Raw genomic sequence first — 20,585 nt, 5'->3', positions numbered from 1 at the left:
TGGTAAATTGGACAGAGGCGCGAAGGCAAGTGCGGTTGAGAGTTCGCACACAGACACAAACACAAGCACAGAAACAAACGCACACACATTTTTTTTGCTTGGGGATGTAACGCAGTGCTTGCTACTGTAGCCACAGGAAAATGCTATAGCTCTGTGTCCGCACTTGTGAGTTCCCAAACTGCATGGCAGGGTATGCGTTTAAATACACAAGACCTTCGAATTTCAGTATACTAGGAGAGAAAGGCTGTGACAGAACATGCAGGACTGGGAGTGAAGACCTCTGAGGGAATGCCCAGCAGAGCGGGGGTTGTGTAGGATGGAATGTGGAGGATGACGGGGTCCTTCTGGCGCTGTATAAATCGCGCGTCCCTCAGAGGGATGCTGTCGCCAGGAGGGAGTGCCGGCTAAACTCCGGACTGACAGACTCTATGGAAGCACACACTTATGAGGAAGCCCCCAACCCGGTGGCCAGTTCTGTTTGCACTTCAGGTTGGTCTTTTTGTTTGTTTACTGTCTGGCTCCACCTTGTCCGCTTTTTACAGTGGTCTGTGTGCATAACTAGTGCACTAAAAATGCAGCGTGTTCACAAAGCGAAGGTCTTGGTGCGAAGCTTCCAAGGGCATCTAGACCCTACTCTCCCGTGCCCATGAGGGGCTGTACTCTGATCTATCTCTGCAGTGTGTAAAGCTGCCACACGCACCATGATGGGCAGGGACTGATGCTCTCAGGAGCACCCCTGTCTCTGTGCCTGTGGTCTGAAGTTTGTCTGCACAAACAGCTAGCCCTTGGTCGACGCAGAAATGGTATTAAAAACAAACGCATCTGGGGGCGTGGCTTGGATGACGAGGGGGCGTGGCTTGGATGGCGAAGGGCAGTCGCCTAAATCCAGAGCTCCATCAGACCCCGGGAATCACAACGAAATAACCAGAGCAAGAATACACGAAAAGCCCAGCGGAAAAGGATGGATTAAACCGGAAAGAAACGGGAACTTGCAGGCGGCGACAGAACGCGAGACGGAGGGCCAAAAGTACAAGAAACAACAAGTTTTCCGAGGGGGCACCGAAACGCTGACTGGAACAAGATGGCGCCGAAGGGAGTCGCCGCTGTATAAGTGACCTGACACAGAGCAAACAAAAGAGCAAAACAACAAGAACCGGCACCCAACCCTCAGCACAAGCCTAAGGTCAGTGTGCGGCAGCGGAGCTATAGAATTACCCCGTAAGCGACACCAAAGGAAATACGCGCATATGTAAGCAAAACTGAAACCCGCACTCCCCTGGGCGATGCCATTTTGGAGGAGAAGAAAGCAGCGCCTGGTACCGCAAAGCTGTGGAGAGGGAGGGCCAAGTAGGTGATACAAGCAGACACGAGCCCCTACATACTGCCACCCGCCCAACTCCCATACAGAGAGCCAAGCTTGGTCAAGAAAGAAAGTAATGCAAAGACATACGCAATTGATACCGAACCACCCCCCATACCCCCCCCCCCACGGGTCGGGCCATTTTGGAAGACCAACTCCCATATTGAGAGCCGAGCTCAGCCAAATGCAAACAAAACTGAAACCCTCAGGGGCGGCGCCATTTTGGAAACTCTAAAGTAGCCGGATCAGAAAAATTGCAAAAGGTGCGCAAAAAACACAGCCAAAGAGACCAAGGGGGCCAGAGGGTGCAAAGGGCCAAACCGGCGCGAGAGACCGCCGCACACACTGAGTTGGACGCACAGACCAGGAAGAACTACCTACCACTACCTACCACCAACAAAAGCCGCAACGGAAGACAGAGCAACTGCCTCAAACCGCAAACTAAGGAGAAAATTCAAAGCCATACCAAAGGCCAGTAAACCAGCGCCGCTGCGCAGAAATTCACTAGAGAGGCACAATCGCTACATGAGCTAACAACAAGGGGCAGTGAAGGTCACAAAGGAAACTAAAGTGGGCTCGACAACGTCACAGGGCAAAATACAGCCGACGAGATGGCTGGCAGGGAAGATAAATTGGCACAACAAAAGAAAAATAGACTGAAAAACAACGCGGAATTGCCCATAAAACTAAAAGCGGACATTTGCAGCACTTTAGACAGTATCCTCAAAAAATTGGCCGAAGTTCACAATCTTGCGAAGTCCACAAAAAAACCAACAGACAAGATTGAATTAGAACTAGCAGCAATAAGGGCAGACATCCATGCAACAAACAACAAGGTGGAAGCGGTCGAACAAAGAGTAAGCAACATAGAGGACAGATCCCAACTCACAGGGAAGGCCATAGGAAACATCGCCTAGGCAACGGCCGGACTACGCAGACAAGCAGCATAGTTCGAAGACAGCAACAGGAAAGGCAACATAAGAATCCTAGGAGTCCCAGAGGGGGAAAAGACAAAGCCGGACCATTTGTTAATCTCATACAGAACCTCATACCAGAACTGATAAAACTCAAATTTGACAACCCCTTTGAGCTGGACAAGACGTTCAGAGTCCCAGCCAGCAGACAAGCGAGCAGAGCAGGTCCCAGACCTATCATATGCAAACCTATTCGAACTCACCAAATGGACGCCATCTTTGGAGTAGCGAGGAAAAACCCCAATCTACTATGGAATGGTCACAAAATAATCCTCACGCAGGACTTTTCGAAACCCACGGTAGACATTAGAAAAGGCTTTCTGGCCCAGAGAGACAAGCTGAGAAGAGAAAACATCACCTTCTCTTTTGCAGGCCCTACAAGATACAGGATAAACAACAAAGGAACCATGCTAACCTTCAAGAATCCAGGACAACTGTCACGATATCTAAAGGGTCCACCGACACAGGACATGGAAGCTTCAGGACCAATGGCCAAGAGAGGTGCTTCACTGAATCCACACTCTGACTAAGAGAATGGAGCCCAGACCTAAAGAGACGAAGCACAAAGAAATGTGCTCCCACAGCTACCTCAGGAAACCGAGTTTCCACGCCAGAGAACTGCAACAAATCTACCTCTGACTACAATGATTTTATCAAAGAGCTATATATCCTTTAATTGTATCAATAGGTGATTTTATGTCAGAACGCTACATACTACTGAAGACGTTTTATCCCGGGGTCAAGACGGGGTGGAGGGGACCTTGCTGTCGCACGCCCACAATACAAAGTAGCAGTAAGAGAGGGAGGGGGATGGGGACGGGGGAGGGGAGGAGGGAATTGATAGAGTGGGGAGGAGGGCTGTTCGTCCTGTTTGTCATGTCGTGTCCTGTTTGTTACGTACGTCCTGTCTATGTCTTCGTCGCGGGCAAGGCCAACACCTCAGATAGACCACCAACAACACTGAGAACACTAGATCCTATGTTCGCAGCCAGCACAAAACACAGACCAGTGAGAGTCAGGATACCCACAGCGAGACGAGGCTTAGCGCACAACAGTATTAAAAATGACGCAACCTAATAACACAACACTGTCATCAGATCTTAAGATCATCTCCCTCAATGTCAAAGGGCTCAACCACCCTATCAAGAGGAAAAAGGTACTAGACTACTAAGCCAAGACCAAGGGGGACATCATCCTGCTACAGGAAACAAAACTCTCTACAGAGGAAGCAGATAAGCTGAGCGCCACATGGATAGGTCAGGTTGCCTGCTCGCCGGCGGTGGGCAAAAAGAGAGGGGTCATCACTCTGACCAACAGCAAATCAAACATAAAGATAGAGAACGTACAGCATGACAATGAAGGTAGACTACTGACCACGCAGCTTAGAAGAGGAGATGAGACCATACTAGTGATAAACATTTATGCACCAAATACTGATGACACACCATTCTGGGAGGGGGTAGAGAAGGAACTAGAGTATAACAACACGCACAACATGACTTTAGTGGCAGGGGACTTCAACCTAGCGCTGGACCAAACACTAGACAGGCAATCAAAAACCCAAGCACGTACCCCAACGTCGCACAAGACACTAACTAACCTATGCAGCAGAATTAACTTAGTTGATCCGTGGTGACTACAAAAGCCGACACCAGAGACTACACATTCTATTAAAACCCACACAATTCATACAGCAGAATTGACTACATTCTCATATCAGGAACACACACGTACCTAATAGAACACACAGAAATCGCTGCCAGAACCATATCGGACCATGCATGCATTAGCCTACACCTCACAGGAAGACACAACGAACACATAACCCGTAGATGGAGACTTAACATCAATACCATCGCCAAGCAAGAAGATAAGAGTAAAATTCAGAAAGCCATTGACAACTGCATCAAAGATAATGATACACTAGACGTAGATCTCCAAAACCCTTTGGGAAGCACTCAAAGCAACCACCAGAGGAGTATTAATAGAAATCAAAGCCAGAAGACACAGAGAGGCGAAGGTTCAACTGTCACTGCTGGAAAAAGACATCAAAAGGCTAGAGACACGACACATAGTTGCTTCTTTGTGCACTTATCTTCCTTCTTTCTGTACCTCTCTTGCTTTTTTCAGCACCTCACTTGCCTTTTTCTGCACTTCTCTTGCTTCTTTCTACACCTCTCTTGCTTCTTTCAGCACTTCTCTTGCCTCTTTCTGCACCCCTCTCTTGCCTCTTTTTGCATTTCTGTTCCTTCTTTCTGCACTTCTATTCCCTCTTTCTGCACCTCAGTTGCTTGTTTCAGCACCCCATTTGTCTCTGCATCTCTGTTGCTTCTTTCTGCAGTTCTCTTGCTTCCTTTTGCACCTCTGTTGCCTCTTTGTGCACCCCTCTAGCTCTTTGTGCACCCCTGTTGCTTCTTTCTGCACTTCTCTTGCTTCTTTCTACACCTCTCTTGTTTCTTTCAGCATTTCTCTTGCCTCTTTCTGCACCACTCTCCTGCCTCTTTCTTAATTTCTGTTCCTTCTTTCTGCACTTCCATTCCCTCTTTCTGTACCTCTGTTTTTCAGCACCCCTTTTTTCTCTTTCTGCACCTCTGTTGCTTCTTTCTGCAGTTCTCTTGCTTCCTTCTGCACCCCTGTTGCCTCTTTCTGCACCCTTCTAGCCTCTTTGTGCATTCCAGTTGCTTCTTTGTGCACTTCTCTTCCTTCTTTCTGTACATTTCCTGCTTCTTTCTGCAACCCTCTTGCCTCTTTCTTCACCTCTTGCACTTCTGCACTTCTTGCCTGCAGTGCTTGGATAGAGCGCTGACAAAAGCACTTGATAATTGGATACTACAATAAAATATGAGTTTTTTCTTAGCATACATTTTCAGTGCTCGCTCCAAATCCCTGCTGCGTCATTTGCCGATAGCTCCAAGATGCCCACCATGTTATACTGTTTCCTATGTGCATATTGTTTTTACATTCAACAATGCCAATCGGTTTGAGGTGGGCATGCTGCAACACGTGGAGAGAAAGTTATCAGCCTTGTTTAAATAATGGATACAAATCAACAAAAAGAGAGGTAGGGAAAAAGTAACACTCTTTGTCCCCACTATAACTGGAAAAATAACAACAAAAGAGTGTTACTTGGTTGGAAACACAAAAGTAAATGAGCACAAGGAGTCAACAACACCAATTAGGTTTGTTTAGAAAGCCCTCACTCACCGACCTGGTCAGTGACATGCTTCATCATCGGGCCCCACTGGGTGTGACCGAATGTCACCCCAGTGTGCTTCAACGCCAGATTTACTGCGGAGCGGGTAATGTGAAGGTGTGAAGGCTAGGTGATGAATGACGTGAACAGAGTGATGTGGTGAAATAAAAATGCCTTGTATGTATCAAAAATTGATTTAATGGCTGATCACCAAGGACATATTAAAACATGTGTTGGTAAACAAGGCCAACTAAATTGGATGGCCTGTTTCCAATAACATTACGTGATAGTGAATGGTCAACATTTTCTGCCAATGTTGGTGTAGTTAACCTGGCATTCGTCAGGACCTAGTGTGATTAAACCCGGGCGGTCTGGGCACGCTAAGGCCCACCCTACCAAGGGACGTGAAAGTAAAAATATCTGTCGAAGTGGAATGTAAAGGGGGCTTCACCGAATAAAAAAACGGGAGGCACATACCCTTCTAGTCTCAGGATCATAGACTACAAAAGTTAGATGGACTTTAAAGGAGAAAAAGTTTCACCCCATAGACTGCGGGAGGGGGGTGACTGTCTCCCCCGATGGTAGAGACTCGGTTTTGAGGGCTGGTCAGGTTTACAAACGGGTGCCTGACGTCGTGGGCGATGTGCCAAATACGCCATCACCTCCCTCCCGCAGTCTATGGGGTGAAACTTTTTCTTCTTTAAAGTGCATCTAATTTTTGTAGTCTCTGATCCCGAGACTAGAAGGGTATGTGCCTCACGTTTTTTATTCGGTGAAGCCCCCTTTACATGGCACTTCGACAGATATTTTTACTTTCACGTCCCTTGGTAGGGTGGGCCTTAGCGTGCCCAGACCGCCGGGGTTTAATCACACTAGGTCCTGACGAATGCCAGGTTAACTACACCAACATTGGCAGAAACATGTTGACCATTCACTATCACGTAAAGTTATTGGAAACAGGCCATCCAATTTAGTTGGCCTTGTTTACCAACACATTTTTTAATATGTCCTTGGTGATCAGCCATTAAATCAATTTTTGATACATACAAGGCATTTTTAATTCACCACATCACTCTGTTCACGTAATTAATCACCTAGCCTTCACACCTTCACATTACCCGCTCCGCAGTAAATCTGGCGTTGAAGCACACTGGGGTGACATTCGGTCACACCCAGTGGGGCCCGATGATGAAGCATGTCACCGACCAGGTCGGCTTTCTAAACAAACCTAATTGGTGTTGTTGACTCCTTGTGCTCATTAATTTTAAATAATGGATACTACAGAAACAAAAGCAAACCTGTTTGTGCAGAACCCGTTTTCTGTGTGTTTTTGTCTGTACTTGCTCCCTGCGCACAAACAAGCATAGGTAAAGCCAAGAGCTTCTGTGGTTGAATGGTATGTACATGCCTGAATCAAGCAGCAATCCTACTATCTTTGCCATTAAATATTTTGTGGGCATGTTTGTCACTCCATTTTCTTTCTCTTCATTTGTTTCTATCAAACAAATACCTGTACATGTTTGACTGTGCATGGGTTAAATCTGCTACACTGTTTGTTCTGAAGGCTTTGAGGCTCCCACAGAGGTACCATACAGTGATTGGGAAGGAAGATGTTTGCAGAGGAAATAGATTACCATTGCATTTTTACCTCAAGCTGAGGGAAAGTGGCAGTTGTAATTATGCACCCATGATAGATTTTTTCACTTTTTTTAAAATTTCATATCTCCCATATAGCGCAGGCAACATCCCAAGAAGATTAGAACAGTACTTCATATAGAACAAAGAACCAGATATATCAAATATATCAAGAGAACATGGCCATGCATCAAGTACTTACTGTAAATATAGAATGCTATGGTCAAGACGTAGAAGCCAACAGGGCTAGTCCATTACTGCTGAAAATGTGATTTAGATAATGAGGTTTTAAAGTTCTTGCTTAATGCCCTCAAGTTTGTGGATTTCCATGTGTTTTCTGAGAGATTGGTATAGCTTCTGGGAGTCCCGTAAGATAGAGAATTATCAAAATCAGTGTTACTTTATTTCTATTTCAGAAATGAGTTTATCATCGATGTTGAAGGGCTCATTTCCCAAAGGTGGGGTTGGTGATGATTTGTCATATTTTTTCCAAATAGTGTTTATCGTTGCTTCAGTTGTGCTGCTATGTGGATTTAATAATCCCAGTGAGGCGTTTGGCAGGCCTACCTCAGTAAATTGGAGTTACGCATAGACAACTGCATTAGTATCCTTGGGGTTTTCCCCCTTAAACTGATATGAAGCAGCAAGTGATCATTTTACAGTTTTCACCAAAATGTTTTTGCTGTGACAGATGATAGGCCTGTGGCAAATGCCTAATGATTTAGCAAACACAAGAATATTGGTAGAAATGCACTGTTGCTTTATGGTGTTCAGTTAGTTCTGCATTTATGGATACCTTAGTCAATACTTAAATCTATCCTGATTCTTTTTTTTACGGCCACCCTCTAATTGCAAATCGCTGTGTCATGGCAATAAACTTTTTATATCCAACAAGAGCCAGCAATACATTAAAGAGACTATCCAACATAACTATATCTTTGAAGTTCTTATATCTGACTCTGTCATGTAGTACTGGGCACAACTATGCAGTGCAGAAAATACTGTTTCTCTGTCACCTCGTCTAAAGGCTCTCCAGCCAGAAAACAGTAACCAGTAATTTACTAATCGCCGTATCATTAACCAGGACTCCTCTGATTTGAAGCCATATAGGTTCTCTTCACGTTGTATGTCAACTAATCTAGTAGATAGTTGCCGACCCCCCACCTTGAGCACACCCATAACTCTGAATGTTCCGGAATGCAAACAGTGGAGCACCAGAAGGTCCTTGGCAAGATAAAAAAGTAGTAGCATGCTCCACCTTCTCTGGCCTATCTCCAGGAGCTACGAAATGCTTTTCCATCTTGCATCCTTCAGTTGGAGGATAGCTGTTAGAACTGGTATCCTTGGCGTGATTTCCCGTCTTTTTTTCCCTCGATCGCCTGCATTTCTCAACTGTGTACTGAACTTAGTTTTTGTTGGGGTAGGTACTCTGGGCACCTTACCACAACTAATCAGTGCTAAAGTGCAAGTGCACCATGTGTAAACTATGATTCTTACTCATTAGCCATGATTGGTTTATTTGATTCACTGTAAAGTCCCTTGTAAAGTGCACTGTGTGTGCCCAGGGCCTAGTTATCAAATGCTACTAGTGGGTCTGCAGCACTGGCTATGCCATTCACATGAGTAGCCCTCTAAGTGTGTCTCAGGCCTGCCATTGCAGTGTCTCATAGTGCAGTTTCAAACTGCTATGTCGACCTGACAAGTGCACCCACTTGCTATGCCCATACACCCCTTTACATGTAAGGAACCCCTAAGGTAGGCCCAAGTTAGCCCCATGGGCAGGGTGCAGTGTATGTTAAGGTAGGACATGTGCAGGTATGTTTTACATATCCTGATAGTGAAATACTACCAATTTAGTTTTTCACTATTGTAATGCCGGTCTCTCTCCCATAGGTTATCATTGGAGCTGCCTTTTAACATTTTACAAGTGTAACTTTCAATTGGTAAGAGAGAAAATTTGGAGTTTGGGCACCCTGAGCTCAGAATATAAAAATAAATTTTTAGTAAGGTTGGTTTTTAAATTGTTTGTTTGAAAATGCCACTTTTAGAAAGGGGGGGGGGTGTTCTTGCTTTAACATACTGTGTCTCAGTCTTCCTGTGGAATCAATGTCTTGTATACACTGACTGGAGGTTTGTGCATTCACTCTAAACAGTCACACAAAGGGAGCTGAGGTGTGTCCTGCACATCCTGATGAGCCATCACCAGACTGGCGGGTCTTTCTGAGCTAGAGTTATGAGGGGAGTTGCTACTGACACCTGAATAGGGCTGTGCCTCTCCTCTCATAATGCTGTCTCCACCCCCTTGGAATGTTTCTGGAGCCAAGGTCCGGCAAGGCAGGAACTTGTAAACAACAAACACTTCTCTTTGAAGTATGCCTACTTCAAAGGCAAAAAGGGTTTTAAGTATTGGACCTAAAACCCTGGATTTTTAGAACACTTCTGGATCAAGAGGAACGTCTGCCAAGGAGGACAACTGTGAGGAGTACAGCCCCTTTGCTGTGTTTTGATTTGCTGGGTTGCCCTGCTGTTGCGGCTTCTGCTTTGGATAGAAAGACTGGACTTCGCTGTGTATGCTGCTAATTGTGAAGTTTCTCTAAGGACCTGTGTGCTTGCTTCCTCTTACAAACTCTCAGGGCCATCAAAGACTTCACATGCAGCATCCCTGATCTCCACTGCTGGAAGTTCCGACCTGCCTTGTGGTACCAATTCCAGTTCTGGGCCCTTGGAGGTTGTTTTGCTGCTTCTGCTGAAAATCCATGCATCGCCCTTCCAGCGCCTGTTTTTTGGACGCAGCACCGCCTTGCTGGGCAGTTTCTACGCACCAACGCTTTGCAGTCGAAGAAATCGCCGCAGCGTCTGCCAGTGGCCGAGGAAACCGCATCAAGCAAAGTTCAGTGTACTGAGTTTCTGAAGTCCGAGACCACTGCACTGACTCTGAAGCAGGCCCTGCTGTGCAAGTGGAAGAATTGACGCTTCACCTGTCTGCGGAAATCAACTCAGTGCCTGGATTTTCTCATGCATCGCACCTGTGCGTCAAGTCTTCATCAACGAAGCCCTGCAGTAAGGAACCGAGGTAGAGTAGCTGGATTTCAATGTATCTCCGCCCCTCGCAGTAATAAACTGACCCATCGCCTCCTCTCACAGTAAGGAGCTGATGTATCATCTTTACTGCGTAGCAGTAATGAACCGACATCTCACCTCCCCCGGGAGCAAGGAAACCGACTCATCACCTTCCCCGAGAGTAAGGAACCAACGCATTGCTGTGTTTTTCAGCCCCTCACCTCCCCTGCTCCTGTTTTGATCTTTGGTTTTTGGCTCCTCCGGGTACTTTGCATCAAAAAGTGACACATCATAGTTTTCTATGAACTGAACTGATTTAACCCTTTTAAAAGTGATATCTTGACTTATGTATGTTAGATTTCTGTCGTTTTGGTCTTGTTTGGCTTCGATAAAGATTGGTTATTTTTCTAAACTTGTGTGGTGGTGTCCATTTGTAGTGTTTTCACTGTGTTGCTATGTGTTATGCACAAATACTTTACAGATTACCTCTGTGATAAGCCTGACTGCTCATGCCAAGAGGGTAAGCAGGGGTTATCTCACGTGTGTGATTTCCTTATCCTGACTAGAAGGAAGGTTCCCTACCTGGACAAGGGTGCAGGCCACTGCCAACTAGAGACCCCAATTCTAACAGCTGTCACCCACCTTGTCAGGATCCCTGTTAAGCTGCAAGCAGTATATGTGACGTAATTCTACTGTGCTTTGAACACAACGGGTGTTGTGCTCAGGTGTTGCCCAGCAATTTCACCTCTGTGCTAGTGGCCTAATCTGACCCTGTGGCTTCTCCGAGTATCAGAAGGTTGCCTCCCAAAAGGAAGCAATACAGGGACAGCAACAAAGAATGTGGATGGGAGTGTCGTCTCTGCAGACCTTCCCGACATTCACCTCCCCTCGAGCAATCAATAGCATGGTTGCTTGTCAGAGTGTAGTTCTACCTGTAATCTTTTATATGATGTCTTCTTTACACCTGTGTGGTGGTGAAATTGTTGGCTCTAACCAATATTTCCTCCAATTGTTCCACTTCCAAAGGAATTCCTAAATCCCTCTCTGCCTGATATTTTAGTTTTAAACATTTCTTCCGATTTATAAGCATAGTGAGGGTGCGTTTCCTTCCAGTTGGGATATTTGATCATTTTTAGTTTGGTTAATTAGCGAGGCTCATAGTAGCTCTGTCCTTCATTAAAACCTCCCATGCTGGTGACGAACCCAGCCGTCACGTCCCGTGGTGGGCGTGTGCTGATGACTGCTGGGGTTCGTCACGGCCCCGCCCTGTTCTTTTGTTTACCGCACAGTGGTAAAATCTCTGCCGCAGCGACAGGGTTAATGGTTGCGGTTTCGTGTGGGGTAGTTGTGTGTTTCAATATCTTTCTTTCTCATACAATTTGAAGTCAAAGTTTGCTTTCCCTTCATGAGAGGTCATGTAAAACCTTGTAACCAAACTCCCTCCACGTAACAAAGGCTTGGGCTTAAGGTGGTCTTACCTTGTTATGGGGAGATGAAGAAAGTGGGATAAGAGTTCTGGTTACACCATTTGTAGTGTTGGTTTCACTCTCTCAGGGTTGCTCTTGTAACAGGATAGATATACAATGCCCCTCTGACACTATGCCAGCAACTGCACCTCCCAAAGTAGGCTCTTGGTCTGTGTGGTATGTCATACTGCACAACTTGATGGTTCCCAGGCAGGTCCATTCATACGGGTAGCAAAGCAAGAGCTTATTTAATGATATTTGGCTAGCTCCGGCATTGTCATCCCTCCCCCCACACTCCCACAGACGGCTACAGAGACACAGCTTAGTCTCTTTTCTCTAGCTCGAGAAATCTGTTCTAATACTCTTGAATCTGGGCAAGAAATCCTTTATGGAATCCCAGGGGCAATTGCATGAAACGCAGACATGACCTTTGTGAGGATACACACTTTATGCGCCTTTATTTGGGTCACCGGTAACAGTTGAGGGTGCTTCCTTCTCATTAGCTCAACCTGCAGCATGTATTAAATAAGTTTCAAGTTGGCTTCCCTTATATCCATTAGTGTGGGCGTCAGTACAATCTTCAGGTAAGTAGTTGAGTCCCTAGTCTAGTGGAATGGGGTAGACTTGGACAGAGTCTAGTACAGCCAAATCCAGCGTACTTCTAACTCATGGATTTGGTTATGCTGACCTTATTTCCTAAGGTTCCCTGGTAACATAGTTCTATAATCACAACACAACGAGGGTGGTCTAAATGGAGCGAATGAACAAACCAAACACGTACTGCTCCCTAAACACGCACAAACACAAGGAGGTACATTTGGTTAATTAGTCAAATGTATACCTGTACTCACCCAAAAATTATTTTATTAAGGACGAGAACCTTAACGCACCCTTTGGTAGCATGCTTCATCATTAGGTCCCTCCTCACACCAGTACCAATGGTAACTGGTATGGGCTATACATTTGTATAATAAAGAGGAGCTACTGAGGTGTTTTCAGATAATGTGGGTCCTTGTGAAGATGATGGTATTGGTGAGGAGTGAGAGTGCTAAACGTGTGTGTGAGTTGAATTAACACTACCTCTTGGTAGGCTGAGTCTAAACTTTATTCTGGTGCGCCCAGGGACAGATTAAAAGAATCAAGTTGATGCTTCACCCCAGTGCACTGGGGTTCTCGTCCTTAATAAAATAATTCTTGGGGGAGTACAGATACACTTTTCAATTATTACCCACACTTAGATCATTCTGTTTCAGCATTGTAGCTCTGACATAATGGGTGGTAAGGAGGTCTGTGGGTAGGTTATAGCCACTAAGATGTCATACAACATGGGGTTTGAGAGCAAGAGCTGCAAAATGGAGCTTCCCTGCTGGGACCCCTCTCACCCCCCCTTGCAATTCTTATTCTTTTTATGATATTGCCATTTAGTCTGATTCTGTTCTCAAAATGGTCACCAAAGCATGCCTCTAATAAAGTGCCTGGTAGGACTTGCATGCAATCAAAAGCAATCTGGGCATAAAGATGTAACAACACTTTCCCCCCCAACCTGTTCTCTGCTCCCTAAATCTAGAAGATGCAGTGGTCTTCTCCTGTTTGCCTTCTGTCTACCAACCCCCAGTAGAAACCTACCTGGGTTGGTCCTGAACACATAGCTATATCCTGACAGCCAGAGTTAACATCATTTGCAGAAGAAGTTCTGTGTTTTTGTGTTCACTCGCATGATCATGTTGCGATGTCACCCCCCCACACACAAATGTGGACAGTGTCCCATAGATCTCTTTGATCCTGATTAGGAGTGAATATCTATGCTAATGCCACTGGGTTGCCCCTGTGCGCCACATATCATCCCTCCTCAACTCTCCTGTTATCTTGTACTACAAATCCCAAGTTATGGGAGAGAAGAATGGCCACTCCAGGTATCTTCCTAAAAGCACACAAATAGAACTCTACTGGAAAGCGCCTAAAACTTTGGTGTGTCTGTTGTGGGTCTAGGAAGTGTGATTAATGAATACAGAGTACATCTGTGCCCCAGAGTATATATCTCCTTTAATATGTCAGTGCTCTTGGTAGGGGCATTGGACCTCAGTCATTGTATGAGATTGTACTAATTTTCACTGTGTACCTCTACTGTCATGGGGTCCACCGCCTTCTGCATCCTCTCACTCTTATCATGTAGGGTCTAAAACAATTACTAGTTGGTGTTGTTATTCTCCCCTCTTCCTTCAAGCCCTTGTGGCTATACCCTCCCTAAGTCCCCTCCTGCCAGACAATTCCCAGAAACGTAAAACACAACCACAGGATTCTCAAACCTCCCTTCCATATTTCTGTACTGCAGGTAAACTAAGTTAACAAACCAGGGTCTGAATGCCCGAAGGCTGAGTAAAGAAGTATTCACTAGCTAGTGTTGAAGGTGCTCTCTTCACCGTTCCCAGGTGAGTAAGCAGGCCAACGCACTTCCAGCCCTGGCAATTGGATCTAGCTTAATTTTTAGCTGTGCGACTCAAAGTCCCTTCACTCTTCTGCTTTTGAGTCCCCAATGTTTACTCTTTGTGTACTGCAGCTTTCCGTAGTTGTTCGAGTTGTCTCCATTGGCTTGCCTGAATCTTCTCTTCACTTGGCAGCCTGGTGTGACGTCCACGTCACACTGTCTGCCATTCTGGGTGCGTGGGTAGAAAGTCCCTCTTATGGCCTGATAGGGACTGTCCTGCAGCCTCCACATCAAGGCCCAGGGTATCGCGCCTTGGTGAAGGACTTAGTGGACTTCCTCTGTCCTGCAGTGTTTGCCTGTTTTCAAAGGATGTTTGTGCTGTGGAAGAAGGGAAAATGATTTGAAAATGTCTTCCCATGTAGGAGGATGAGTCGTCACTTTGCATAATCTATTCTTCCTCTTAGATTTACTGGAGGCAAGCTAAAATGACAAGCAGCGGACTGGGGTGGAAGGGTGTCTCTATCAGCTGCACCAGCAGACCTGAGATGGTCATTTGGTCTGGTCAGACATCTCAATTTCTGTCTTCTGCTGCAATCGCTGCTCAGAGCTACAAGACTGGGCCAAGTTGATCGTCCTGCCACCGAGGTCACAGTCCTAGGTGGCAGCATGTATCTGTTGTTACAGTGGGTGGGTTACATGGTTAAGCCTGTGCCATTGTGGGGCCACGCCTTCACTGATCCTCACCTGTCAGTTGGGGCAAAGTGAGTCGCTGCCTCTAACATCTACCCAGTGCATATTGCCAGCTGCCATCTTGACTCTTCCCCTTATGTTTCGGAGAGCGGCATAGGCTGATCAGTGTGTTGTCAATTGTCTGAGCTGCCCATCAGTTTTCCTAGGTGGTGTCAGGCATCAGTTGCCCCTCGAAATCAATCCAGACCAGGGACCACAGAATCTGTCAGGGTGAGTGCTGGATTCCTACTTTTTAACTGTGTAATGAACAGCATTTTACTTTGTTCAAAGTGGCTGGTTTTTATAGGAAGTGTGGTAGGGTCTCAAATAATGATCACTGTATTTAATTGGAAAATATTGATCTTTCTAACAGAAAACTGGTTATTCTGGACAATGTTTCCTTGTAACTGTTCATTTTAAACGTGTTACACACAGCCTTGTTTATGAAAGCAAATTAACTATTGTGAACAAAAACCAAACATTTTTTTGCCTTTTGCAGGTATGTAGGTAACCTCTCCAGAGATGTGACAGAAGTGCTTATTCTCCAGTTATTCAGTCAAATTGGGCCATGTAAAAGCTGCAAAATGATAACGGAGGTAAGGCCTTTATGGTAATTGACACTGTAGCTCCATTTAAAATTCATACACTGTTCGTCATTTCCAAATGGTGGTAATGAAGTCCTTGAGGGTCTTACGGCAATAAATGTTTTTAGGCAAAAAAAAGCATAAAAGAGGGAGCATGCCCTTACACGGCAAACTCATCATTTGAATCGGGTAAACGGGTTCTGTTAATTTGTACTGTTTCTGTTCCTTAGAAAATTGAAGTATGTGACCTTTGTATATGGCATTTGGAATTATAGCGAATACGCTGTGAGCAGTTACTTGTAAACAGAACTTTGTAGTAACATTATGGAAGATTCATGGCAAGTTTGCGTTTTAACATTCTAATTGAGAATGTCCTAAATTTGCTGTTTTCACAGCTTAGTTCTATAGTTCACTCTGTGTCACGCTTCCCCTAAATATTTAAAGTTTAACCATGGTATCGGTGGCAGAGAGCTTATCATCTTGGGTTATTATGTTCAGTTTCTTAGCCCATTTAGGGTTATTTGGCTAAACACTTCATTATTGTTCTTCATTAATCACAATCTCATTAGTTCACACAATGGTAAAGTTTATAGAGTGAAAATAAAGAATATTTGTTTCCATTCGGAGGGTTGTTTCTTTCCTTTTACTTTTCTTTGGTACCTTTTCCTTCAGAGAGCGAGCAGCAAGAAAGCCAAAATGTTTCACCCTGTCTTGGCACGTATGTCTGGGGCTTTTTCAAGGCTGAAATAAAAATAGTAAAAAAACATAAAACAGCTTTTTATAAAAACAACAAACAATTTCAGTAGGGTGTTGCTATTAGAATTGAGTGCCACTTTGGTGTTTCACACCATGCACCAGAAGAAATCCACTGCAATGTAATGCATTTGTGAGCACACATGTGAAGACCAACGTAAATTGTCTGAATCAGTCGATATATCCTAGGCAGTGGTTGAGAATCATTATCAATTTCACACCATGCATGACTAGGTTTAGAGAATGGTTTATGGGAAGCTTGTGTCTCCATAAACTATGAGGTTGTAACCCTGAGGAGTAGTAGGCCCTTCCCTCAACCAGAAAGCAGCCAACACTACACTTTTTGGTCTGTTGGATAAGTAAAAACGCATTAAAGGTACTTAATAGCCTGCAGGCCCTCAAAACTCCAATTAAAGTACTATGTATTGTGCAATAGTGACCCACACCCATAGATCATTTCTCAAACATTTGATCAAAATGAACTCAACATTATATACCTACAGCCCTCCACCCCGACGAGATGGAGAGAGGAGGAAGGAAAGGAGGAGGAGAGGGATTGTGGGCGAGTGCAATGAAACTAACAGAACTAGCTAAAACTTGAAGTAATATTACATAGGAGCAATCTATCCCATGCAGGCAACGAGAGGAAAATGGTCAGTGTTCTCGCACTTAACTCTAGCTGCTAATCGGCCCTTTGAATCATTGTCCTCCTCCTTATAACTATTTTTGAATTTTTTGCCTTGCAGAACATCACTCACTGTAGATTTGTGTGTGTGAAGATCTTGTCAGCATGTTTAAACCTCAATTTTCGGGGTCCTACACTGAAGCCCCGTGACCCATCACCCGCTGCTCTTTCTTGATCCCTGGAACGCACCTTTCCTGTCTTGGGTGGCACAACAAAGATCACTGTAAAATTAGCACTTTTCCATCTCTACATTTTAAGTTTCTGGCTTTAGTGCTGCTCTTATTACAGATGTATGTGACTTCTCAAGAGTACTAGCACAGTTCTTTCCACTGATATTTTCATTCCTGGTGTACTTTATACATCTCCCATCTGATTGTACTTTCGGGTTCTAAGACTTTGGAATGTAGGACGTGTAGGATTAATGCTCTGAGTGTCTCTTTCACCGTAACGGGTGGGCTTCATAGGATTTTCTGATTGGATACTTGAGCTAACTTATTCAAGAGTTAAACTTCTTGCTGCAGGCGACATGTGGTTAACTATGAACATTTTAAAGATAGTGTATTGTCTCATTGAAGCGAAACTTCTTCATTAGTATTTCTTTGCTGCATTAGTCCTGTGACTGCGTCCTCAACCTCCTGACAAAGAAAGATATTGCAGGAAAATATTTATTCTTCGTAGCCAATCCAGTTCTATAGACGCTCTTAATTTCTCCAGCTGGGAATTCGGTGCTTAATATTTCAAAAAAATGAAGTGCCAGGGCCTAAAATATTTCTTGAAGGTCTACTGCTACCAGTGACAGAAATATCTATGTCTTTGACTTTAACAAATATAAAATTGCCTTTAAAGAATCCTGCTTAAAATAATATTCACACAGTGACACCATGTGGTGGACACATCTGCCAGTGGTTTGAAGAAGGTGCTGAGCACCGACAAATATTCACACAAATTAAGCACTGGCTCGTACCCTATTCTTTGTAGCAACAAAGAAGACCATAGTTCTTAAATTGGTTACATTGGACTCTACAGTACTTGATCTTATTCACCATCTACTGGCCATTTTTATATACACTAAACTGGATCACTGAGGTGCTTATAATCTGGTCTGTAAGTATGCCGACGACCAATTTGGAGACTGCTTTTAAAACCAAGCATTGACATTGAGTGTCTGACAATGGCATTCTGTCTTTGCAATTCTCTAGTGGCCTTTCAGTGCTTCTTCGCGGACGTCTTTTCATATTTGATCGAACTGTACATGTCAGCCTACTTGCACAATATCTTAATCTATTCAAATCCTGTCTGGTCTAGAACATGCAACACATGTACAGAATGTCCTCACACACCTTAGTCAGCAAAAACTGTGCCAAAGGACTAACCACCTTTTCATTTGCTTTTCTCAGATTTCTGTGATTTAGTTCACAGTGCTCGCTAATCCACTAGCTTTCGATTGATCTTCCAGAAAAAATAATCAATTTACATAGTCAGACAAAACCATGAGGCTCCTTGCCACCTTAAAAAAAAAAGCACATGTAAGGCCCTTATACTATTACAGCTTGATGCCACTAAAAACCATCCTGCGAACACATGCTACCCTGCAGCCTTCAGTTTCATTGCAACGTTAAATCCATCCTACATTAGAATGGTTGCCAATCCCGAAATTAAATGTATCAGATTACTATTGCTCAGTATACCATAGGGAATTGCTGGCCATCGAGGTATGTTTTGTGCCTTAGCACCACTATCTTGAAGTTGTCATGAACAAAGAAAAAAGAAAGAAAACAAAATGTACTATTTTTAAAATCTACATGTTTGTTTCCCATATGCTCATTAGATGTTGTTTTTATCTCTGGTAACATGCACTCTCAGATTCTCCTGCATCAAACATGGAAAAGTGGATTTAGATTTGTTCTCAACTTTAAGCAGGGTAGTGCTTAACCCGTATTCTCTAACGGATTACTTAAAAGCATGTTAAGATCTATGTATGTTAAATAACTTTGTTGAATGTAAAATTAAGCTGTTTTACACAGGAGTTGTTAGAAATAGAAGGTGTAATGATGTACTTGAAAGTCCTTGGCTATGCTTCTCTGTGGTAAGTGCCTCTCTTTCTACTCCCCTTTCTTCTGTGATCCTGCTAGATTGAGTAGGATGTTAGATTTTCAAAGAAAGTAGCAAGAAATTCATCATTGTCCCTTAAACCTTTCAGTTATACCTCAGAAACCCTTATATCTTGCCCCACTTCGCCCCACCTTTTACCTAGGTATCGTTCTGTGATCACATGATCAATATGGCTTTTACTTAAGATACCTCCAACATTTTTGGGATGATTTGAATGGAAAGACTACACTCTCTGATAAAATTATGTTTCAGGAGGGGCTACTTTGATAGCACATGTTCATGGAAATTTGAGTGTCCACATTGGGTTATGCTTTTGTACAACTCCTTGAGTGCTGGTTTGGTTCCCTAGTGTTAAGCTTTGCAAACAGTTGAACACCAATCTACAATTGCGATTCTCCTATTAACATGACCAGAGAATCTGGATTTCATTAAAGACACGGAGGCTGACATTATGCATTATCCTTTAATAGCAACTCACACAGCCGCACGACATCATAAAGGATAAAGTTCTAGAGTTAACAGTGAACAAAGGATGTATCCAGGATATGATCTGCCTCTTTTAAAAGAATCGCAGCAGGAAAGAACTTTATAAACTGAGAGATCCAAGAAGAGCTTGAAAAACATCGAGGAACAAACTTCAGTATCTCAATGGAAAGCTTCTCAATGGACAGCCGGTTAAACAGAATTGCCTGAAAGAAAGAAATGATTAAGAATCAAGAGCCTAGAGAGCTATAAAACCTCATCACAATCAGAAAGATAACAGAAGCATAGGCATAATAAAAGATTAACAACAATAGAAGTAATCAATAAGTTCAAAAAAGATATCATAAAGACATACCAAAAGTTGTAAAAGGGAGGAGGGAGGGATAATGTCAGCCTCCGTGTCTTTAATGAAATCCAGATTATCCAGTATTATGGGTATCTTTCATAGATTCACATGCCTGAATCATTCCCCGTCGTCGGGGTAGGAGTCCCCGGTAAATAACAATAGTAATGTCACATAGACATATACTTAGTACTAGGCCAGAGGCCTCACATTAGTAGCCTATCTAGGTCCTTATGTAAAAAGGACCAAACTTTGGCCAGGAGCCAATCAGCTACCATCACCCTTCTCACCTTCCTGGAAGGAGCCCTAGTCCCTCAGATTTTCTACCGCACGTCGTGCAAAGGAGTCTCCACTGAGCTCTGCTCAGGTTTTTTCCTATATCTTTGGATTTTTGCCTACTAATTCTTCAGGTTCAGTTGGAAAAGGAGTATTGATATTTAATATGTCTACTCCTCCTAAAAAAGGACTTTTTAGACCATGTGCCTCATGTAGTAAAATGAGGCTACACATAGAGGACAAGCATGAAGAATGTTTGTACTGCCTCTATCCTCAGCATTCTGCCAAGGAATGTAAGATTTGTCCCACTCTCCCTATCAAGACATTGAAAGACAGGGAAGGGCGACTGCTTCTGTGGCTCCAGAGACTGAAGGACAAAGACCAAGTCTCCTCAGGTGAGAGCGAGTGTTCCTTCAGAAGTTTCCACTCCTCCCCTAAAAGGCCTCGATAGACATCCCCAGGTCAGTCTGCTGTGCCTCCTCACAAGAAGCCAAAGTCCATGGAGGG

The 20,585-nt window shown here is 44.1% G+C and overlaps 1 protein-coding gene across 2 annotated transcripts in view; it reads left to right on the top strand.

The window, feature by feature from the left end:
* TIAL1 (TIA1 cytotoxic granule associated RNA binding protein like 1) overlaps positions 1–20,585 on the top strand; it is a 710,846-nt gene that overhangs the window by 132,520 nt on the left and 557,741 nt on the right. For both annotated transcript variants that reach the window (XM_086922936.1, XM_086922937.1), the window contains exon 2: positions 15,342–15,438. In XM_086922936.1, the coding sequence (XP_086779062.1) occupies positions 15,342–15,438 (97 nt within the window). The remainder of the gene's footprint in view (positions 1–15,341; positions 15,439–20,585) is intronic.

The sequence above is a fragment of the Lissotriton vulgaris genome, chromosome 5 (genome assembly GCF_964263255.1).
Source record: "Lissotriton vulgaris chromosome 5, aLisVul1.2, whole genome shotgun sequence".
Lineage (NCBI taxonomy): Eukaryota > Metazoa > Chordata > Amphibia > Caudata > Salamandridae > Lissotriton > Lissotriton vulgaris.
This window is presented reverse-complemented; position numbering and strand designations above follow the sequence as displayed.